Source organism: Cavia porcellus, unplaced genomic scaffold (genome assembly GCF_034190915.1).
Source record: "Cavia porcellus strain 051 isolate PalLab524CR breed Dunkin Hartley unplaced genomic scaffold, mCavPor4.1 scaffold_17, whole genome shotgun sequence".
NCBI lineage: Eukaryota > Metazoa > Chordata > Mammalia > Rodentia > Caviidae > Cavia > Cavia porcellus.
The window spans coordinates 24095220-24118866 of NW_026947500.1; the positions used below are offsets into that span (position 1 = coordinate 24095220).

At 54.0% G+C, this 23647-nt stretch overlaps 1 protein-coding gene and 1 long non-coding RNA gene across 4 annotated transcripts in view; one reads left to right on the forward strand and one right to left on the reverse strand.

The window, feature by feature from the left end:
• Window positions 1-23647, forward strand: part of Pola2 (DNA polymerase alpha 2, accessory subunit) — a 39003-nt gene that overhangs the window by 14177 nt on the left and 1179 nt on the right. The window contains exons 11-18 of one of the 2 annotated variants that reach the window (XM_003468224.5): window positions 2262-2386; window positions 3061-3099; window positions 3660-3733; window positions 6333-6441; window positions 6661-6767; window positions 7259-7318; window positions 7491-7617; window positions 8015-8418. In XM_003468224.5, coding sequence (XP_003468272.1) covers window positions 2262-2386; window positions 3061-3099; window positions 3660-3733; window positions 6333-6441; window positions 6661-6767; window positions 7259-7318; window positions 7491-7617; window positions 8015-8164 — 791 coding nt within the window. In that variant the 3' untranslated portion in view covers window positions 8165-8418. Of the gene's footprint in view, window positions 1-2261; window positions 2387-3060; window positions 3100-3659; window positions 3734-6332; window positions 6442-6660; window positions 6768-7258; window positions 7319-7490; window positions 7618-8014; window positions 8419-23647 lie in introns of those variants that run through there. The other variant, XM_023564395.2, reaches the window with a different exon arrangement.
• Window positions 132-19256, reverse strand: LOC134470882 (uncharacterized). Of its 2 annotated transcripts, XR_010040081.1 has the most exons (3): window positions 18973-19256; window positions 15657-16759; window positions 132-522 (listed from the first exon to the last, which is right to left on the reverse strand). It is a non-coding gene; the product is annotated as an uncharacterized LOC134470882 (long non-coding RNA). The 2 variants fall into 2 exon arrangements; XR_010040080.1 differs by having other exon boundaries at window positions 15657-19256.

Genomic DNA, 23647 nt, shown 5'->3' on the forward strand with positions numbered 1-23647 from the left:
CAGCCTCCTCAGTGCTAGGATTACAGGCATGTGCCACCACACCCAACTTATGTGTGCTACTAAAAAGAGTTTATTGTCATTCTAGATTGGATCCTAGAAAAGAGCACAGGTAAAAAAAAAAAATCATGATGTCTGAATAAACCAGGAGTTTATTAACAGTTACATACCAGTGTTAATTTCAACAAACTACCGTAGTTACATAATGATGTTAACGTTAGGGGTACTGGGTGAAAGATATATAGGAATTCTGTGCTATCTTTGCAACTTTTTAAATTCTAAAGTTATTCCAAACTTTTTAAAAAAAAAGCTCGTCTAAAAAGAACATCAAAGCAGGAAAGCCTGGTGCTACTTGGAGTTAATGTAGATAGGCAAAGGAAATCTTGACAAAGCTTGCTTCCAGATACCTTCAGGTCCTTGTGAGCACAGTGGAATACCTAATGCTGAAGATTAGCTCCAGGCGCCAGCGTTGGTGTGTCTGCACCCTGGACACATTCAGTGTGCGAGGTCATTCACAGAGCTGACCTGGAATCAGGATGAAATTCAGGAGTTCGTGATATTGCACCAGATATCAGAAAATAGTTGTAAGGGGGCAAAGGTGGCAGGGTGACACTAGGTCAATTTCAAGGAATGGTATAACATGGCTTACGTGCCAGGTGCCTGAGCTGTGTGCCAGGAAAACTTTTAGAAGGTGTGGAGATACAGAATACAAGAGGAGGACCTCACCCTGCTGGCATGCATGCACACTCTGGGACTTACATCTCCTGTTAGAACCAAACACAGCTTTGTCCCCCTTCCCCTTGAGCCCTCTGCCCTGGCCCATGGTGTCACCGCATAGTGCGCCCCCACCGCCCAGAACCGTGCATTTGTTACTTTCTATGGTGAAGGGAACTTGGTTTGTACGAGTAAGTCAGAGGCCTTGAGTTGGGGATTAGCCTGGATTACCCAGGTGGAATGGATGGCATCACATGGCTGCTTATAAAGACGGTGGCAGGGAGGTAGATGGAGCCTGAGAGCAGCTTTGAAGACTAGGACATGGGTCCGGGCAGCATAGGTGGCCTCTGGGAGCTGGGAAGGATGAAGACACCAGTTCTCCCCTAGACCCTTCAGAAAGGACGCAGCCCTGCTGAGACCTCAGTTTGAGGACTCCTGTCCCCAGGACTGTAAGATAAGAAATTTTTGTTGAGCCACTAAATTTCAGCGATTTTTGTTTTTTGGTACCAGGGATCAAACTACCCGACCTTGTGCTTACCAAGCAAGTGCTTTAGAGATCTGCTGAGCTAAATCCCCAGCCCAATTTGAGATAATTCGTTAAAGCAAGGACAGGGAGCTAGAACAACTGCATGTTAAGAAGTCAGAGATCCTTGGATTTTGTTCATATAATCTACATGGAAATTGACTCCAACTAATTTTATTTTATTTTATTTTTGTTTTTAATTTTTTTTTTTTTTGTCTTTTTCTTTTTTATCGGTACCGGGGATCGAACTCACGACTGCCTGCTTGCAAGGCAGGCGCTTATGCCACTGAGCTAAATCCCCAGCCCAACTCCAACTAATTTTAAAAAGTAAGAATTTGTCCAATATTCAGACTGGACAGGGACTAGAAACTGAGGGACCAGGACCTGGGCCTGGCAGCTCTGTGTCCAAGCTGTGTCCTCTGGGCATCTAAGCTGGACAAGGCCAGCTCTGCCTTGTCTCTTTGGATGGTTTACCTGGAGACTCAGATCCCAGGATGGGTGTGAGAGCCCTGAGCGGCGCCTGTGCCCCCTTTAGCTAGGGAAGGCCTGGACACTGGGTTCCAGCCCCACAGAGACTTGCAGCAGGGGAGAGACAGGATAGCACTTGCTCAGCAGCTGGAGTCTCCCTCCCTGGCCTTTCAGCCCAGCCTGCCTTCTGGACTTTTCAGTGCCCATGGTCCCCTGCCACCTGGAGGGTTACATGGTCCCTAATGCTGATTGCTCTTGAAGTGTGGTGCTGTCCTGTACTCTGCCTTGCCCTTGCTCCCAGGAGAGCACATCTAGTGGCTGCCTCCTGGCTGCCACTGCCTCACACGGGCCACCACACTCTTGGGTGGTGCCAGTGCACTGGTCTGTGTCCAACCCGCAGCGTGTTTAAGGAGGGCCGGGGTGAATACTTCCTCCCCTTGGATTCCGAGTCGCCAGAGGAGTCTCTCCAGACGGTGGATTCCATAGCCCTTTCCTCCAGTGGCCTCTCCCACCATCCTGCTGTCAGTCTTCTAATCAAGACCTGGCGATCTTTTCTTAGGTTTTGAGCAAACCATGGTCCTCGTCGCCTGTGGGCCATATACCACGTCTGACAGCATCACTTACGACCCCCTGCTTGACCTGATCTCCATCATCAACCACGACCGGCCGGATGTCTGCATCCTGGTAGGGCCCCAGGGACGCTGTGTGCTGGGAGGCAGCAGCGGGAAAGCTGGGGAGTCAGCCTTAGATAAGGATCTCAGTGCTGTTCTAAATCTTAAACACGTCAGGCTTTTTTTTTTTTTTTTTTCTTTTTTTGACTCATGTAGTTCAAGCTGGCCTGGAACTCACTATCGCCCAGGCTCCATGCTGGCCTCAACTCCATGGCAATCCTCTTGCCTCAGCTTCCCCCAAGTGCTGGGATTTTACAGATATGCACCACTTTCCTTTAGTTCTTAAGCTACATCTTGTAGAGCTGTATACGATCAAAAGCTTTGCTAAATCTGAAAGTCCATTTGTTTTCATGGCCTTCCACTGATTTCACAGAGTTCTTACCTGTCTCTAAACCAGCCTCTAAATCAGTCTCTGCACGTGTCCCATAGTTAGCATGGTGCTCACTTGCCCTTCGAAGTCCCAAGAAGCACCGGGAGCCCCTCCATGCAGGGCTCAGTGCTTCTGCCCATGCTGTTGGCCTGATTCCCCCTACCCCATCTGCTGCCTGTCCCCCAGCTCTCTGGATGCCTTGGAGGGACGGGTGGCCCCTGGGCAGAGAACAGCTGGGAGAGGTTATCTGGAGGTGCAGATGGGTGCCATCCTGACTTGTTCTTCTGCTGCCTTGTTCTCCTCCCGGCCCCCTGCAGTTTGGACCTTTCCTGGATGCTAAGCACGAGCAGGTGGAGGTGAGTATCTGGGCCGGCAGAGGAGGAGACTGAGCAGTCTTGTTTGGTGCGGCCCTCCCTTCTCTCCCTCTCGGAGTTCATCTGTAAGGAGCCCAAACAACCTGGGCTAACGAGAAGAACATCGGCTCCAGCTCCAGGGGTTCTCATGCCAGGTCACCTGGAAACTGGGGAGGGCACTGGAAGCGCCTTGGTCCCTTGGGGCGCAGGCTCAGTAGCACAAACCCAGGAACCCTGGTCACAGAGCTGTTAAAGGGTCTGGCTGTAGCTGGCTGCTGTCCCAAGCTGGTAATTCACATCGGGTGCATAAAACACACAAATATCCCCTCCCGGGTCATCTTCGTGATAGAGGGTCAGGGGCTTCTACCCCGTCAGGAGTTTCACCTTCCCTGGAAGTGCTCTGCCTTTTAGTCTCTTAGTTTGTGTCCGAGAGGATGAATTCTTACTCCAGCCCTAGATCAGCCCCTATCTGCCCCAAGCCCAGCAGCTGGCGTGGGAGAGTTCCCACCAGAGGATGGGCGCCGGCCGCTGCCCTCTGAACCCACGTCCTTCCTCTCTTGCAGAACTGTCTGGTGACCAGTGCGTTTGAAGATGTTTTCAAGCAGTGTCTGCGAACCCTTATTGAAGGGACAAGAAGGTCAGAATTGCAAATGCTAGATGGACTCTGAGGCTGGCTAGGTTCTTCCAGCACTTCCCTTCCCCATAAGAGGCAGAAGCTAGGGGGCTGGGGATTTAGCTCAGCGGCATAAGCGCCTGCCTTGCAAGTAGGCAGTTGTGAGTTCGATCCCTGGTACCAATAAAAACGAAAAAGACAAAAAAAGAGGCAGAAGCTGTCGGAAAGGAATGCAAGTTCCTGTCCTTCCATCCTTCTGAACTTTGAGATCAGATAGAACCCTTGAACTCCAAGAGCACAGATGCAAAGTGGAGAAGCATCTGTGTAAAACAGATAAACAGACTAAAAAGAAAAGACTCCAGGGACTCTCCCTCTCCCTTTGCTCTTTCTTCCTCTTGTTTACTTGCTTCCTCTTCTCACTCTTCTATATAAACCAGCATCAGAGGGGAATCTTCCCAGGATCTAGAAGTGTTTGATGATTGACACAACAAAATCCTTTGAGGCTCCAAACCTCTCCATATGTGAGTGTTTTGGGGTGAGCCCAAGTTCCTTCCCTGAGTCAGTGCTTCCTTGTGAGGTGAGACTCACCGAGGGTAAGGACAATGGGTGGTCAGAGCTCTTTGTGAGGGTGGGGATCTTAGGTCCTCCCCAGATGGAAGGGACCACAGAGGTCACAGCAGTGATGAGCAGAGCCGAGCAGCTCTAACTGGAAAGGAAAATCAGTTCCAGGAAGCGCTGAATGCTAGAAGCAGAAAGTCATCCCGGAAGCTAAAACCTCAGTTCCTGTGAGTCGCGCTGGGTTCTTCGTGGGATTTGCCTGTCTGTAGCTGAGCTCACAAAAAGCAAACATTCCTGAGGTCCCACCTTTTAAAAACAAGTCTGCAACAAAGGTGGTTTCTAAAACAGAATGTATAACCTTCCACCTTCTGGCTGAAGACCATGGGGACACATCCCAGGGCAGATTAGTCAGGGAACTGAACCAGGGCAGCAGGCAGGGGACCCGGGTAGAGCACCCCAGCTCACCCAACTTGAGAGCCAGGCCGGGCAGCAGCAGCCTCAGCTGGTCCTGTATTCCCTCCTGCCCTGCCTGGCATGAAGGGGGCACAGATGCCTGCCCCACTTTCCCAGGCTTGTAGCCCTTATAGAGTTCCTCAACCCTGAGCACTTGGAGCCCACAGGTCACCCCCAAATGCAAGAGCTGGGCCGCACCCCACTTTGGTCAGTCTGGGAGCAGGCGGGTACTCTCACATCGGGTGAGGATGAGGTCCTTCGGTCTTGTATTGATGGCTTGTATTGATAGCAGTGATACAAACAGAGAACAGACAGGCTTTGTTCCTCAAGGGCTGGTGCCCAGCACCACCAGGCACTTTGATCTTCGGGCTGTGCTGGCCAGGGTGAGAGGTGCTGCCCCACCCTCCCCAAACAGTATCCAAAAAAAAAAAAAAAATTCCCAACAGTATCCAAGCTCTGTCCAGTCCCCATGGGGAGAGGCAGAGTCTTCGGGTGCCACATGGGGTAGGGGCCTCAGCTCACTGGTAGCCACTGAGCACAGCCAGAGCTGCCTTTGGAAGGAGCGCAGCGAGATCCTCCCACCGTGACGCCTGAAGTTGTGCAATGCTGAGCATAGCTGGAATTTTCTTCCCCCTCCCCCATCGGTGGTTCACCCCGAGCGGGGTGGGGGCCACCCCCTCCTTAACCCCGGCCCTCCCAGCGCTCACTCTGAAGCTGCAGTTTCGTCCCTTGCACCTTAGACCTTTGTGTCCACCTCCAGCTCAGAGTGTTTGAGATCCTTTGGCCTTAGGCTGTGGCAGGCACATGCAGAGCATGAGGACAGGAGGACAAGGACAGGAGGATGGTCACCCCCGCCTCTGTCACAGCCAGCAGGTGTTGCATGTGCTCAGGGTGATGCTTCACATCAGCCCAGTGGGTCCGCCTGGCCAGGACAGTCAGAGCACCAAGGGGCGGGGGTTCCCCCTCCCCTTTGTGAGGCCCGAGAGAATAAACACTTGGCCCAAGAGTCAAGGCTTTCCTCTCCACTTGCCTGAGATTCTCCTCCTGCTGTCAGCCCTGCCCTGCTGCTAAGGGTTTATTTCACTTTCTCATCCCAGCAGCGCCGAAAGGAGAAACTCAGGTCTTGGGCTGAATGCAGTGCGGGTGGGCAGACGCCACTGCTGGCGGTTCCTGACCTGTGCTCCTGTCTCCCCGAAGGGCTCGGTGCTCACACTGCTGGCCTCAGCTGGCCTAGGGTGTCTGTCTGACCTTGGAAACATCTAGACAGTCCCGGCATCTAACTCAGGTGCCTGGTGTTCCCCTTGGAAGAGTCCCAGCCTCACATCACCCAGCCATGTGGCAGCGAGACTGTCATTCTTGGTCAGCTCCTTGGTGGTCAAGGTTTTCTAGCTCTCAGTTTCTTCTTCCCTTTTTCTACCAAATATAGGTTCCCCATCACCCGCAGTGGGGTACTGCTCGGCGAGGGCTGGTGTGCCCTGGACATTCCGCACTGGGAGCAGATGGATGTGTAGGGGAGAGCAAAGGACCAGTGTCCTGGTGACCAGGACAGCATCTACAGGTCCAGCTCAGCTGTGCTCATTTCCTCCCCTGTGCTTGTGTCTCGTCAAAGTAGCTCCGGCTCCCACCTTGTCTTTGTCCCATCCCTGAGAGACGTGCACCACGAGCCTGTGTACCCGCAGCCGCCATTCAGCTACCCCGATCTGCCTCGAGAGGACAGAAAGGTACCATGCTCCCTGCACCCGGCTGCAGCCCTGAACGGGAGGGTGGAAAGGGCTCCTCTGGGTACACACATAACTCACTCTTGAACTCCTTTTCGTGACGGCAAAGGTGGGTGTTGTTTCGCTGCACATGGGTTTGTCTTTTTCCATGGTCACCTGCCATCTCGGGGAAGGAGTTTCTGGCTGTTCTATAAATGTGTGCATCGCCCCTTCTCGTTCTAGCGGGTACAGCTGGTGTCTGAGCCCTGCAGCCTCGCCATAAATGGGGTGATCTTCGGCTTGACATCCACGGACCTGCTGTTCCACATGGGGGCCGAAGAGATCTGCAGGTGAGATGTGAGCGGGAGGGCGGAGCGCGGGTTACTGTAGGACACAGTGTGGCCTCACAGAAAGTCCGAGGCACCTGGGGTTGAAGGGCGGGTTCTTCTCCTTCATTAAGGGGACAGAGAATGAGCGGGTCTGGGCAGTGAGCTGGGTGTGTTTGCTGGGCTGAGGGCTAAGGCCTGAGGCACAGAGTCACTTGTCGCCCTGTGACGGTACAGGCACGTGTCCTCTTGATGGTGGTGCTGGCCCTGGCCATCCTTGATCTTGATGACCAGCCCCCCTGCCATCTCCCTCTCAACCTGGGGTGTCCATTTCCCCTTGATTCCGGGCAAGCAGCTGCCTGTGAGTTGGTCTCCAAGCCCCCTCAGAGGTGCTCTCTGTTGGCATGGTCCTTGCCACTTAGCTCGTCTTGAGATCACTGACTTCTCAGGCCTGATCCAAAGAGCCACAGGCCTAAGAATTCGGGGTCCAGCTTACACTGTCCCTTCTTTCCCAGTTCCTCCGGGACTTCAGACAGATTCAGCCGAATCCTGAAGCACATCCTGACGCAGAGGAGGTGAGCTCTTCCCTGGGCCGCCAGCCAAGAAGATGGTGTGTGAGGGTCGTGGAGTGGTAACAAGCCTGTGTCCAGTCCCCCCAGCACAGAACGGCAAAGGCTGGTCTGGAAGGAAGGGTGGGGAACCTGCCTAGGAGTCCGCGGCTGCTGACTGCTTCTCTCGTCTCCGCAGCTACTACCCACTCTACCCTCCCCAGGAGGACATGGCCATTGACTACGAGAACTTCTATGCCTACGCGCAGCTGCCAGTCACCCCGGATGTCTTCATAGTGCCATCGGAGCTGAAGTACTTTGTGAAGGTAGGGTTCAGCTGGCTTTCTCCAGGACACACAGCACCAATCTGATTTTCCCCTCCAGAACTGTGGGTAAAGTCCAGCCTGAGTGAGCACAGGCCGCCCCAGCACCAGCCCGAGTGCAAGGTGGAGACCTTGGTTCTTTCCCGTGGCAGAGAACCCTCTCGGCCAGCCCTCCTCTTCCAGCCAGCCTCCAGAGCTGCAAAGAGGAAAAAAGCCGCTGGGTCGGGTCTGACTGTGAGTTGTGACAGTGCTGTCACGCTGCCGGTCCTTAAGTGTCTCAGAGACTGTCCGAACTCAGGGTCTACTGGGCGTGTTCGTTCCCTTTGCTCCCCTTCCTCTCGGGGTCCTCAGTGTTGTCAAATCAGCCCCCACGAAGCAGCCCATCCTCTCCCTTTCCCAGGACATCCTCGGCTGTGTCTGTGTGAACCCCGGGCGCCTCACCAAAGGACAGGTGGGCGGCACCTTCGGCCGCCTCTACCTCAGGAGGCCAGCAGGGGACGGTGAGGAGCGGCAGAGTCCCTGTGTTGCTGCCCAGGTGGTCAGGATCTGAGTCTTCTGCCTGTTTTGTCGCCTGCTGTGCAGCCACACAGGTTCAGGAGCCCAACTGTGGGGCCCCAGCAGGAGCCGTCCTGAGGACAGGGCTGGAGGGACACTCTCACCTCAGTGTGGGGCAGGGCCCAGAGGGAGACGTGGCTGGAGCCTGCACGTTCACAAGGGCAGGATGGTGCTGTGATTTCCTCCGCACTTCACACACAGGAGGAGTTTTGGGGACACAAAAATTTGAATACTGAGAGTAACTACTGAGTTGCATCTTTCCCGTACTTTCTTTTTCCCAGTTGTGGCCAAAGAGTGTCGCCTACTTGACCCTCATCCGTCCATGGCAGAGCGCTGGTCATTGGGGTTCTGTCCAGCCTGCCTTCCCCCAGACCCTGAGGTCCCTTAGGCCCCTCACCCTGGTCACAGTGCAGAGCAAGCTGCTGGCCTCACACAGGTGCCTGGGCCTAGGCCCACTTCACGTCTCCGTGGGAGAGGCGACCTTCTTGAGTGTCCCAAAGCCAGAAGCCCTGGTGGCAGCCACTCTGCTGTAGCCCAGAGCATTGAGAGGAAGGTGAGGTCTCCAGGGTCCCAGCACCTCCTCGCCTGTGTTCCTGTGGTGACGGGGCTGGTTTCTGTCCTAAACTCTAGGCTGCCCCACCCCAAATGCTAGAGCTGGGCCCAAAGCCTCCCCGCTGGCGCCAGGGAAGTGCACAAGGGCACAGGGTGCTGGGACGCTCAGGCCTTGACCTAGCAGTACTGGCTCTGCCTCCTCTGGCCAGCCAGAGCCACAGGGCTGTCTGCAGACACGGAGCTGCTGCGGTTCTGTCTCCTTAGTTTTGCAGGAGCCTCCTTGGAGGGCAGGGGTGGGACAAGCCCAGCTGCGAAACAGAAAGAAGGTGAAGGCCAGCCCGAAACCCGCCCTCCTCGCCCTGGGAAAGCTGGCTGGGGAGATTAGGCTCCAGGCCTCCGGCCACGATAAACGTGGCCTTTATCGGGGAAGGTCACTCGCTTTTCTGGGGAGCCCCTTGGCAGTGCTTGGGCACCTCTGCAGAAGCCCTGCTGGGAATGGTAACACCCTTGAGGAAGCCGCTACCTCTGGCACCCTCAGGAGGACCCAGGGCCCTGTGTGGGCTCAGACATGGGCAGTGGGAGGGGGGATGGAGAGAGCGCTGCACTCCCTGGCACCAGGCATGAATGGGAGCAGAGAGGAGGGCCGTTGCCTGGATACAGTCACATGACCACTGGAAATGATCCGGGAGGCCCGAGCAGGCGTCTCAGATTCAAACAGAGCAGGACACGCACCCTGAGAGCAGAGTAGACAGGTCTGCTGGACACGCCTATGCCACCAGATGGTTCCTTTTTGTTCCTGTCAGGAAGTCAGTGCCAACCAACTGCCAGCTGACTGTCCCTAGACCCCATTCAGCTGTGTCACCAGTTTCCTGCAGTGCCTGTCATCCTGGGGCCCTAGAAGGGAAGATGTGTGGGTGGGTGGGGACTGACTAGGCCCCTTCTGCCCCAAACCCCCTTGGGGTGGCATCACCCTTAAGACCCCAGACCCTGACAAGCCCACTTCTGCTCCAGCTGCCTGGTGCCCTGGGGAGGCCATGCTGCCCTCTCCCAGCCCTTGGGTGGCTGCCCTATGGGAGTTCAGCCCCTCGAAGCCCTGTGTCTTCAAACCAAGTGGACACCAGGAATGAATGCAGCTGGGGATCAGAGACCGAGCGGCACCCGGGGTCAGGGCCAGTGGGTGCAGCTCTCCCTGAACCCCTCTGTCCTGCCTCGCCTTCTGTAGCCTCCTGAGCTTAGTGTTTTCTTTCCCTTGACCTAGGGTCGCTCTGCCCTGCCACTTCCTTTCCCTAGCCTGGGAGCAGCCATTTGCTGATTTCTTTCAGTTTGGCCTGCATTTCCTCTTGGCTGACCCTGGGCCCAGCCCAAGGCTGAGCCACCTGAGGCCTGTCCAGCCTGTGCCTTGAGAGGCCTCCAGCCTGCGACCCTCTGACTCCCTGTGAAAGGCTTGGACTGGCAAGTGGGGTGGGGCAGAGTGTTAACATTTAAAAATAGTTGAAATCCAGTGTAAACTTCACCTTTGAAATTTTTTGTCCCCACTACTGGGACTCGAACCCAAGGCATTTGACTGAGCTACATCCCCAGTCTGTTTTTTTATCTTTTGATTTAGAGAGAGTCTCATAATATCATTAAATTGCTCAGGATGAGCTTGATCCTCCTGTCTCAGCTTCCCAGAGTGCTGGGATTTCAGGTGTGTACCACCATGCTGTTTCAACTCTGCGGATTTAAACTGTTCACTTTTTTGGTTTTTTTGAATGTCCACAATGTTATACAAATAACTCCTAATTCTAGAGTACTTTCACACACATACACCCGCACCCGCACCCCGTTCCTGGTAACTACTTTCTTCTCTGTTGAATTGTCTGTGCAGGGCATTTCATGTTAGCTGAGCTGTCCCCGTCCTGTCAGACTGTCACCCAGCATCACGTTTCCAGGGCAGATCTGAGGGCTGCCTGTTCACTCTCACAGCCAAGGGGCAGCCCCCGGCCCAGGAACACTGCTGGCCGTTCGACAGATACGCACGGTGTTCTGGGAACGTGTGTCTTCCCTTCTCTCAAGTATATTCTAGGAGAGTCTGATTCACAGGAAGGAAACAAGGAGAGAGGAGGAAGAGCAGAAAGGAGGAGAGGAGGGCAGGGCAGGGGAGGGGGAAGCCAGGTGGCTGGCTAGAGTGTGGCCTGGATTCCAAAGGCCTTGGAGTGTAGGGAAGGAGACTGTCCAGCCTGCCAGGAAGTGGGGAGTGTGAGATCCTTTACACATTATCAGAGATCTGAGCCACCCAGCATCTCCTCTTACGGAAACAGCACCCCAGTTTTCCTGTCGGAGTACCACCTTTTCTCCACACTATTTCACCTGAACCAGGCAATATATTGCATCTCCTGGTTTTGGGTCAGGAATGGGCATAACCTAAGCCATTCCAAACACAGTGACTCGGATTCTTTAATGGTTCACAGAAATGACAGTTGTGAAGATGGAGCTACTGCAGCCATTTTATTGCCACAAGGGGAAGCCCACTGAGTGTAGATGACACCACAGCATACGGAGCCAGGAGATGGGGAGGTGGTCAGCAGCAAGATTGGTGTCTAAACTTCACTGAAAGCCAGGCATGGTAGTGCACATCTGTAATTGCAGCACTTAGAGGCTGAGGCAGGGGGATCACCATGAGTTCAAGGCCAGCCTGAATCTACATAGCAAGGCCCTGTCTCAAAAGACCAAAACAAAACAAAATCTCCACTGAAGCTAGCTCCCTCCACTCCCAAATATAGACCACAAGTATCTCCTTCCTTTTTTTTTATCCTTAATTTGAATTAAATGTTATCTCTGGCAATTAGAACAAACCCTGAAGAAGCAGGATTCGGACCGGTACCGGCAGGAGGGGAAGAAATGAACACCTCCGAGATCATGTGCTCTTGTCTCACCCCTCAGCAGGCTCTGAGGCTCAAGGTTGCCCCTCCAAAAGGCCCTTCTACAGAGGACGGATAACCCCATGTGAAGCAGAGGGGCCCTACACGGTGCCCAGGTGTTGGCTGGCCAGGCAGAGGGGCTGGCAAGACAGCACAGAAGGGACTTTGGCCAACACTGGATCAATAGGGCAGAGGGTGAGACAGGCTCAGGGGAGGGGTGGGAAGGATGGCAGTGGAAGGGGCCGCGGGTACCCCTGGCCTCCACACTGTACTGTATTGGGATATTTGAGGCCCTCTGCCACCCTCCCCCGTCACCCTGAGTCCTGTGTCCCAGGGCAGCCAGGCCCTGGCGCTCCCTTCCCTCCTGGATGTGCCCTGCCCCTGGCTGCTGCAGATTCCCCAGCCCCAGTGCACTCAGCCCAGAGCACAGCTGACAGCTGGGGCCCTTGCAGGTTTCAGGGACAGCTGCTGCCCACGACCTTGTGACCCCACACACTGCTGTCCGCACAATGCCGCCTGACGCCAACCCTGACTCCTGCTCACCCAGATGGCCCCTGGGTCAGAAGCATTTCACCTCTGGGGCAAGGCAGCAGCCCGCTGGCAGGCATGGGGTTACCCCAAAGCCCCACCCAATGCCCCCAAGAAGCTCCCACACCCAGCAATTGCAGGGGACTCTGGGCAACGGTCTCTACTGGCAACCATTCACTCGGTCTGCCACATGAAGCAGGGCTCCAGAGTGACGCTTCCCAGGGAGAGGTGCCCGGTCATTCCTGGCTCCCATCAAGCTTTGGGGTTCTTGCCGACTGCTGTCACCAAGGATGGGGTATAGGGTTTGGGGGCAGGAGAGGAAGGTGTCACAGGATTTATCAGGTCTGCCCTCTTTTCTCTTTGAAACTGGCTCCATGCATAGGTGCAACAGCATCATCGCTGCTGGTCATGAGGCTGGGACACCCTCAATGGCAGGCAGAGGCTTCCTCTCTTGGCCCAAGGCTGCTCTCATGCTAGAATACTATGCAGCTAGAAAAATGGCAAGTGAGCATGGCCTGTCACGCTAGTGTAAGGCAGCGCCAGCTCCTTTTCTTCTGCTCATGCAGTACTACAGGCTGGCAGATTATAAAGATAAAAGGCTTAAGTCTGGTGGTTTAAATGGGAGTTTATGCTTATAACACTGGTCTTTGGGAGGCTGAAATAAGTTTGAGCCCAACCTGGGCAATTTAGGGATACCCATCTTCAATTTTTTTAAAGGACCAGAGATGTATGCACAAGAGATTTGATGCCTAGTACCACAAGAAGGAAAAAGAAAGGGGTTTGTTTTGACTCGTGTCAGCCATTCAAGCCCTGCCCTCCCCTGACTCGCCCTGGCCTCCAGGACTTTGAAGCTCTGCTTGTCAATGTAATTGTCATTTGTGTAAAAAAGGTGGCATAGACTTTCTTGTCTGTGCAAGAAACACCTCTGGCGTGGTACAAAAACTCAGAATACTAGTTGTCTCTGGAAGAAGTGGGTGTGCAGGGGTCAGGGGTGGTAACATTTTTTGGTCTCTTACATTATAAGAGAATTTTCTTTTTCTTTCTTTTTTTTTGAGACACTCTCACTTTCCAGCTCAGTTCAGGCTGACCATGAACTCATAGCAATCCTGCCTCAGCCTCCTGAGTGCTGGGATTATAGCATACACCACCACTCCTGGTATAAGGTCTGAATTTTGAACGATACAAAAACATTATCTCGTCCCCCCCAAAAAAAAAATTTAAATGACCCATCACAATGGAGGATGAGGCAGGAGTTTTTCTGCAACTTCCAAACCAGCCTGGCCTATAAGGCAGACCCTATCTCAAAGAAAACCCTGCTTCAGGCACGGCTATGGATCCAAGAGGACAAGCACAATGTTCGAGACTCATCTTTTGACTCAGCTTTTCTCTATGTGGGCTTCATTCTGTTCCCTCAGGTGGCAGAGGTGACCCCCAGGACTGGCTGGCATCTTGGTGTTTGTAGTCCTAACAGTCCCATCAAGCCCGCAGGCTCACTGTGTCACACACCCATCCCTGAGTCATCTCTTTTCACAGCTTGGCAAAGCACAGACCTCAAATGCACTTTTAGGCTTTGAGGACAGGGTTGGTCATACTGGAGACTGGAAAACTGAGAGGTGGACACCAGGGTAAGAGCTAGATGGTGGTGAACAGCTCTCTTCTCTCCAGCCTTGAGCAGCTTTCCAGTCAGTGGGACAAAATCCCCAGCACCCACAATGAAAGGAGGAAAGCTGTATTTTGCCTCATGTTTTCAGAGGGACCAGTCCATGTCCAAGCCTCCACGGCAGGACTATCATGGCACAAGGGCCTGGTGAGCAAAGTTGCCCAGGACATATCTCTGAAGCAGAGTATAGGGAAGATGGCAAGTGAAAGGTCCACCTGTCAGCAGTGCCCAATGACCTCCTCTAGCTGGGCCCCAGCTCCTGCCCCATAATCAGCGGTGAACATCACTGGATTAACCCCACCCCCCCACCCCCAGTGCTTGCAGCACCTCCATGATCCAAGCACCTCTGCAAGGGTCTCTCCATCTGGTCCAACTGACAAGGTGAACTGGCTAATGCATGGTGAATTTCTTTGAAGTCCTTCTAGTCTTGGCCTTTGCCAGGCCTCTGCCTGGGACGCCTGGAATTTCCTTCCCTTTCTTGATCCAGCAAATTCTTACTCATAGCTCATATCCTGCTCACCTGTGGCCCTCTGCTGCAGCCCTTCTGAATCCCGCACTGGCCTCCCCAAGGCAGAGGAGGCTCTTCTCAGGCCTTTTTCTCTTGGTTCCTCACTCAGTCCCCAGTTACTGACTGAGCCTCCTCTGATGTCCGCTGTCCTGGCGAACTTGTCGACTGCGAGGTGGCATACTTGTGCTGATTTAGAACTGGCTGTTCCCCAAGGGCTTGTCTGGGTCTAGCATGACCACCTGTGTCATCTCTGGTCCTTCCTGGCTCTGGGCAGGCACAGGGTGCATGGGTTTTTGGAACAATGATAAGATGCCATGAAGGCATGGGAAGTGTCACAGATTCCACAATTTTTTCCTTAGGCCAAGTAACAGCCATTCTCAGGGCCCCGTGGGAGGAAGTGCCTCAGTCGGCCTCTGCTATGACAGGGCTGTCACCATTCTGGAAACCCCCACGTCACCGGGCCAGAGGCCAAGATCGAGACCTAAAGGAAAGTCCCCCCCAGCAAGGAACTGCTGCACAGCTCCCACAGAGGGGCGAGGCGGGTGGCGGCCTGGCTCACCAGAGGGGAGCCGCCCATCTCCAGTCCCGGCCTAGGCCTCACACAGCACCTTCTCTGACACCGCAGAGAGCAGGGAGGGCAGGACTGCAGTTGGTGGAGCCCGGAGGCCAGAGGAAACAAGAAACAATCAAGGCCTCGGGTGGCGTCAGGTCATGGGCCCCGCAGGCCTCGAGGCTCGGTCTCTGTCTCACTGCTCCTACTCAGGGCTTCCTTGGACTCCTTGATGGGGGCGTGGGGACTGGGGCTACCCTCAGAGAACCCCATCTTCTGTCAGTGCCTCCCTTAGAAGATCACCATGCTTCCTTGTGACTTCCTGAGTCCCCATCATCCCAGCTACTACTCAGGCTCCAAGTCCCCAGGTAGTGGACAGAGGAGAGGGGCTGCAGCCTCTAGGGAGGAGGAGAGGCCTGCCCTGCCTGTCTCTCCCTCTGGTCAGCCTTCGGGTTGGGGGGGCTTCTGTCCCAGCTCCCAGGGCCCTTGGCAGCTCTCATCGCTGACAAGGGCGATTTCCAGGAAGAAGGGGCCAGAGGGAAGGAAGGGCTGAGTCAGAGCCCATGTGGTAAGCGGAGTGGAGGAGGGAGTCTGGGGCCATCCCAGGGCCAGGAGGCTCCAGGCTGAGCACCCAATCTGTTGTCTCTGTAGCTTGGTGTTCCCTGCCTCTCCCAAATGCCCTGAGGGTCTGGTCTCTCAGGTGCCAGGGCACCCAGGAGCCATTCCGGGGGGTACCGTGCAGGTACCAGATGAGACATCAGACCCTGGCCTGGGGAGGGGGGCACTTACCTGGGCATCTCTTGGTTCAGAAATGCAGGCCACTCAGCCTCACTCCAGGTGTAAGCCAGGCGTGGTGACACATTCCTTCGATATCTGTGCTCTTGGCAGTGGAGGCAGTAAGATCACAAGCTGCCCCAGCCTGGCAGTTTAGCGACTCAGGAAGACCCTGTCTCAGGACAGAGGAAATGAAAAAGGGCTGGTGTATAGCTCAGAATGAAGACCTTGGGTTCAATTCAGTTTAAAGAAAAAAAAGCCAGTTGTAGTAACCGAACCCCATTTTATAAATGCTTCTCTGCAGGGCTCCATGCTGGTTGTGTGTACTAAGCTCCCGGACATTCAGCAGAGCCTCCCCAGGGACCTGGTGGCCCTGCCAAGTGACAGCTTGACAAGTTGTGTGGGAATGGCGAGAAGGAAGTGAGCATTTGCTAAGGGCAGAGCTGGGGCCAGGCCCACACCACTCCACGTATGGGCTCTATCAGTGCCAGTGGCAGGCGACGATGTGTGATGCCAGGCGCAGTCCCTGCAGCAGGCAGAGCTGGCACTGGGCAGAACCTTATCACAGCCAGGGACTCTGAAAGCAGTGTCCAGAGCACAGATGGCAGTTCCAGTCCTCGTGTGCAGCCCTGGCCACACAGTCAGGCCATGGGAGAGGGCAGGAGCTTTGCCAGGTTCAGGAGCTCTATGCTACCCAACAGGGGCCCCTGTTACTCACCCACCCAGAACATCTGCAAAGAGCTCTGGGTGGTTCCCAGCTGTGTGGCCTTGGCCAGGAGCCTGTGCCTCTCCGGTCTTCTATCCCTGTGAGTTCTGTGTTGTCACTGGCTCTGAATGGAGTTCCTGACACCGCCCCCCCCCCAGTATCTCTGTGGTGCCTAAGGATGGGGTGGGGCTTCATCAACCTCACTTCTGCAGGCTCAGGTGACTCCATCAGAGTCATTCCAGGTCAGGTAGCAAGGCCAGGCCTCTGTCCCCTGGGCTCCTGTTGCAATGTTTCATGAACCATGCTGCCCGCGAGACCTTGTGTTCCCATTAAGGACGTGCCTGGAAGATCCTTGTCTTGGTCAGGACTCAGGTGACCGGGTGCTGTTCCTGCTTTGGCACACAAAGTGGCTCTGAAAAGAAAAGGCCTTTGCCTGTGACCACACAGCGGGCCATCAGGAGAACCAGCTCAGGACATACATGTGCACGGCCCAGGACACTGTGGGGTCCCTCCTTTCCCAGGGCCTGTGACTGGGGAGGGCGGCAGAGATGGCAGCCATCACTAAGTGAGGAGGACCTAGGAGGTGTGCACATCCCTGTCAGTGCCCAGAGCCTCAGTTTCCATCTCTGTAAAATGAAGATAATGATTTAGGCTCTGGCCACCTGACCCAATCCTCAGGAGGGCCTATGAGGTTCAGGGACAGGAGGAGGTACACCCATTACCATGGGCTTTGTTGTCTTCTGCTTCTATGACACAGCACCATAGACCAGGTACTTGGAGATGCACAGAAACTTATTTAGGTCATGGTTTTGGAGTCTGGGATGTCTGAGGGCATAGCACCAGCAAGATAGACAGGGAGAGGGACAGAGAGACAAATGGTGGCCTCAAGGGCCTTTCATGATCCACATTAATGAGTTGAAGAGGAGGAGCCCTCATCATCCAAATGTATCCACTGAGCCCCAACCCCAGCCCTACTGCACTGCAGGTGATTTCCATCGGGCTGTGGGGGAGAAACAGTCAAATCAGAGCACCTCCCTCGGAGCTGGGGATTTAGCTCAGTGGCATAAGCACCTGCCTTGTAAGCAGGCAGTCATGAGTTCGATCCCCGGTACCGATAAAAAGGAAAAAGACAACAAAAACAAAAAAAACAGAGCACCTCCCTCACTCCCAAATCCCCTCTTTCTGGACTGTCCAGGCCTCAGTTTCCCCAGAAGCCACCAAACAAGGGAAGGCAGAATCCACCTGACCTGTCCTCCCTAGGGAGCTGTGGGGAGTAATGGGGTAGGCTCAAGATCAAAATCTAAAATGACTTCCTTGAATTCATTTTCCATTGCTGCTGGAACAAATTAACATGAACTCAGTGGTTTAAAACAACACAAATTCGTTAGCAGGAGGCCAAGGGAGGTCACAAGGTAAAAATCAAGGTGTCAGCAGGGCTCTGTTCCTTCTGGAAGCTTAGGGGAGAATCTGCTTCCTGGTTTGATCCAACTTCAAGAGGGTACACAGATTCTTTGATCTGTGATCCTTTCCTTTGTCTCTGAAGGCAAGAGCACAGCATCTCTAGAGTTCTTTCAAAACTATCTCTTTCTCTCACTTCCCTTTGATCTCTCTCACACTCTTTTCTGTACTGAGAATTAAACCCAGGGCCTCTGCACTGAAGTACATCCTCAGTCCTCTATTTATTTTTTACTTTGAGACAGGGTCTAGCTAAATCACTAAATTGCTGGACTCCAGTTTGTAAACCTGCTGATTCAGCCTCCTAGGTAGCTGGGAGTATAGACATGCGCCACTGTGCTTGGCTCTTCTACTTTTATGGCCCTCAATATCACATAGGACCCACCTGGATGCTTCTGGGTAAGGTATATTTTAAAGTCAACTGACTAGGCTGTAATTTCAAAAGCAATCAATCCTAAATCCCTCTTTCCATGTAACAAAACATTCACAGGTCTGGAGATTACAGCATGGACAACTTTGGGAAGGCATCATTTGACCTACCATGAACTTTTCCCCCATCCTCACTCCCCCTGGTTTGGTTGATGTCTTCCCTACATCAGCATCTTTCCCTCTGTAGGATCTCTTCTAAGCCCTGTCTCCCTATGGACCTTATCATATGGAACCAAGCATCCTGGTCACACTGTACACTCATTCTTTTGGGAGAAGTTACTGGGGATCCAGTCCAGGGCTACCACCGCACCCTGCAAGCTGAACCATCACACTCTAGAAGACGAGGCCCCTTCACCCCATTTCTATCCACAGCTTCCTCTGCTCACTCTTCTTAGCACTCAGCCACCTTCGAAGGTGTCACAGTGCTTTTGGGACCCTGGGTCTCTAGCGTTCCCTTCCACTGGGCTGCAGGTCCCAATCCAGAGGGGGCGTAATCCCCAAAGCAAGAATAGTGCCTGGCTCTTAGTAGATGTTTGACAATTATCTGTTGCCTAGCTGAACGACACCAAGGGGAAATTTCCCTCACTATAACTCCAGCAGCCTGTGTAGGTCTTGCCCTTCAGCATTTCCGGTACTGTGTGACTGCAGGCATGAATGTGTCTGGGCAGGAGCCCCACCTCTGATCTGGAAGGCCCCCACCTAGCTCGAAAGCATACTTGCGTGCCAGACCCCCCATCCTACCTGGAGGAAGAGTGTGAGCTCTCCAAAGAGCTCCTAAATTTTTAAGATTTTAATGTGGGCTCCTCCACGGCCCCATTCATTCCCGTAATACTCTTGTGTGGGCGCCTCCTCCGAGCCAGCCCTTAAGGGCGGAATCTAGTCCAATGGACGCTCAGTGAATTCTGAAGAATTCGGTCTTCCAGCTGCCGCTCCCTGGCTGCTCTAGAACTGAGGGTTCTGGTTCCAACTCCCGCGGCCGGATTCCGTGGAGCCTTTCATGGGCCCCGATAACGCTAACCTGCAGCCACGGGAGCTGGGACCCGATCTCTAGGCGCGCAGAGCCGCTGCAAAGAGAACCCTGGGCGGTGCCCGTGTGGGGGGGCGGTGCCCGGTTGAGGCGGCTCCTCCATTGGCTCTGAGGGGCGGGGCGGGGCTTCAGGACTTGGGTCCTTTCTGTAAGTTCACAGCCCGGGCTGAGTCCCACTGCAGCGCTGTCCTGCTCGCGAGCTTCTGCGTCCGCGAGTCGATCGTCTGCTCGTTTTAAGGTGAGTTCGCGCCGGGATTCTGCAGCTCGTTTGTGGCTCCACGGGGTCCCCAGAGAAGCCCATCTTAGGAGAGACTAGTTCCAGCTCGCGCCCCGGTCTCACGTTGGCGCAGATCCATCCCTTGGAGGGTGCCTCGGGCTCCGTGGAGGTCCCGCTGTGCCTTGGTCCACGCGGTCTCGCTCGTGACCCCGCAGCAACGCCGCGCTTCTGGATCCCATGCTCGCGAATCGGCTCGCCATTCCACGTCCCTGCCCCATGCCCAGGTGCCAGGAATGTGGGCCCACCTCGCAGTGTGCCCGCCTGGGTGGAGGGTCGTATTTTTAGCCGGTGGTGAGGTGTCCTCCTATCTTTAGCGGTGGCTGCAGTGTCCTGAAAAGGATCCGGTCTGGGCTGCGCCAGGACAGAGGACGGGGAGGGGTGGGCGCCGGAACCCGAGCAGGGCTGAGGAACCAGGGTGGGGGGAATGCAGCACCCCCGAGCTCTGGCCCTGCGCCGAGCGGACACTCGGACATCGCCCAGCCCGGGAAGCGCGCGGAGGCTCCTCCCAGAGCGTGGAGACTGGGCAGAGTGCCCCATCGCCCGCTTTCTCCCAATTGTCTGGTTGTGCCACCAATAATTCTCAAGAGAAAAGATCCCGCGGACAGTCTTCATCTGGTACAGGGACGCGACGCTCCGGGAGAGGCGCCCGCCTAGGGAGCCGGAGGCGCGTGGGAGCTGCGGGTGCGCTCTGAGTCTCCTGGCCGCGGAGCGATAGCGGGAGAGTGCGCGCCACCTAGCGGCTGCGGGGGCGTGAGCCCTCCGCGTCCGGACCCTGTGAGACCCGATGGCGGGGGAGCTACCCCAACAGGTAGCTCAAGGACCAGCAGGACAAAGTGGTCAGAGCCAGGGGGAGGCTTGTTTTTTGTTCTGTTGGGCACGCTCCCCCAGAGAAGCAATGTTTGATGCAGGACGAGGTGTCTGTTGAATGTCCATTTGACAGGAATGCCTGGGACCGCTGCCTCGGGGGGGGGGGGGTCAAGCTGCCAGAGCATTCCCTGGAGGAAAAGCGGTTGGAATCTCCAGCAGTCCTCTGAGCTCGGCTTTATAGAGTTGGAGAAGACCCTGAGAAGTGTCTTGGCCAAAGTCACAGAGTCCCAAGTGGGGCTCCAGTCAAAGCCCTTCTCCTGATGGCACCTCCCAGGTGGGGAGTGGCCTGGCGCTCCTGGGAGCAGAAGCAGCTCGGCCTCCAGGAAGTCCCTCCTCGAGGAAGGCCTAGGGCTTCTTTCCAGGGCAAGCTCAGAGAGCTGGGATGGCTCCCATCTGCTCCTCTCTCTGTTGCTGGGAGCCACTCCTCCTGCCCCTCACAGCTGTGTCCCAAGAGAGCTCACGCTCTTGTCTTGACACTAGCAAGTTTCACTGGGGGGGGGGGGGTTATTTCCGGCTTCTCAGCCAGATTACTGGTTGGTGAGGCCTACTGTCTTGGACCCGCGCGGACCAGACTGGGTCCCAGTGCCCACTCTTACTCCTTGGATGATCTATGTAAAGTTCCCTAGCATTTCTAATGTTCAGCTCCAGGCGCTGTATAGAGTGGTAATGACACTCACGGCGATGTGGCTGGCCGCACTGACATGGGAAATTGCATGGCAGGCCGGAGTTGGGGTCTGTGGTTGCCAAATGTGAATATTTGGGGCTTGCTGGCTGTAATTCCCAACTCCCCGGGGCCTTGGATGCTGGCTCCACCCTTCCCCTTAGCCTTGGTTCTCCCCACATCTGGAATTGGGCGGGTACATCTGGCTCTGAGCAGGACAGCTGTCAGGGAGTCCAGTTTGCTGTGGAAACACACAAGCTGTCCTGGGGCTCCAGCAGATCGGGATGGGAGGTGGGCCTGTCCGGGTTTGGGGCAAACACCAGCCACACTGTCCCTAAGTGAAAAGGTTAAAAAGCCATCCCAGGACATCTCACTGGGTAAGGGGGCAGACTGGATATTTGTTAGCACCCTCCTGACCCTGGCACGGGGACACAGGGTAAATGAGTAATGGGATTCTAAGAGCTCAAGAGGCCCATGGCATCCTTTCCTTGCAGCTCTTTCTAAATTTCGTGGAATCCACAACTGGAGAGTTCCTTTGTGTCCTGTCAAGCTGCAGGTGTTCTAGGAGGAGCAAGATGTCTGCCCTCAGAGAGACCTGGGTGTCCGGTCCGGGGTGGGGTTTCCTGAGTGGGAGCCTTTTCCAGGAGCTGAGGGTGGGGCTGGTCCTCTCCAGCATTTTCCTTCCTCCTTCCTGCCCCTCCTGCTCACCCTTCCCCCACCCAGGATGGGGAATGAGGGAGAGGAACTGGCAGACATCTCCTTTGCTTGGCTCCTGGCCGGCCTTTGGGGCGGGGGCAGTGGGAAAGGGTGGGCTCATCTGGCTTGAATGCTGGCCCTGCCTTCATCTGCTGGGTGACCTTGGACAAGTTTCTTTTTTTTTTTTTGGCCTTTTACGCTGCTGATTATGCGTCTCAGCTTCCATGTATCCGTATCAGGCCAGTCAGCCCTCCTACTTGCTTCATTTCCTTTTGGTTAGCATAGTGTATTTATTTGTATGCGTTAAAAATATCCTTATTTCTCCTGACTACATAAATAGTTGTGTGTATGTACAACTAATGCACACTTACTACAAAATTGAGCCAGGTGGGGTACATCTATAATTCCAGACTCTCAGTGACTAAGGCAGAAGGATCTGAACATTTGAACCCAGCTTGGTCAATTTAGTGAAACTTTCTCTCAAAATAAAAAATAAAGGAGAGGTGTGGTGGCATATGCCTGTAATCCCAGCACTCAGGAGGCTGAGGCAGGAGGTTTGCCATGAGTTGGAGGCCAGCCTGGGCTCCACAGTGAATTGAAGGCCAGGCTGAACTACATAGAGAGAACTTGTCCCTAAATAAATAAATAAATAAATAAAAAGAGCTGGGTGGATACATAGCTCAGTGTGAAAGCTCTAGGTTCAATCCCAATAAAACACACAAGCATGCACGCATGCAAAATTCCGTTTACACAAGGTCTGAACAAAAGAGGAAAAGCCAGTCTGAATTTGTACCACCTTGATAAGCCAGGTATGGTGGCACATGCCTTTAATCCCAGTACTCGGGTGGCTGAGTTAGGAGGATTACTGAGAGTTTGAGGCCAGCATGGGCTACATAGCAAGATCCTGTCTCAAAAAAAAAGGATCTGCAAAAAAAAAAAAAAAAAAAAAAAAAAAAGGTGGGGGGTCTGGCCTATACCTTGAGATAACCACTGCCAGCTTTGGACAAACACCGCTTCGTGTTTCCATACACCAGAAACACAAGCCATGTTATAGTGGTGGAACCAAGCATTACGGATCACTTTAATTGAGAACACATTTCCTTCCACATCAGTGACCCCCATACTTCTTTCCTGCCCCCCACCTCAGCCAAAGTAGTCCATGTGCATCCTGGGACTGGCTCCTGATTCTCCCGTGTTCTCACAGAGGACAGAATCCTATACAGAGCTGCGTGTGTAAGCCTGCATACCTACACACGCAGACTCAGGAGATGGGAAAGGGATGGCAGCCAATGGTGTCAACAAACGACATCACCTATGCCATATTTGTGCTTTTGCTTCTCTCAGCAATGCCTCATGGGAGTCCTCCACTATGTGTCCGATACCTCTGGGAGAGGGATAATGGAGCCCAAGGACCCGCCTGTGCTGGCCAGGGTCTCTTCCACTGAGCTACACCCAGCCGTGATGTCTTTAATTTTTTAAATGAGGATGATAGTGAGGTGATGGTGATGACTAATTGAGATGTGTTTGCAAAGAGCTCAGAAGAATTCTAGGTACAGAGGCCACCCTAAAAATATTTGTCCTTTTCTCATTTTCTTTTTACTTTTCCCTTCTTTCCTTTCCCTTTTTTTCTTCCCCTTTTGAACATTTACCATTTCATGAAGATAAAACTTTTATAAATGGGGAGGAGAGGAATTGAAGGGAGGTAGGAGAATAGGGGAAAAAGCCCCAAGTTATATCATGTTTGGGTACAAATTCTCCGTGATGAATGCAATCATAATGTGCATCCAAAATGTATCAATAAAATCTGATTTTAAGAGGCAAAAGAAAATGACCCACCAATAAATAAATAAATTTTTATTTTATTCATTTAATTTTTGATACCAGAGAT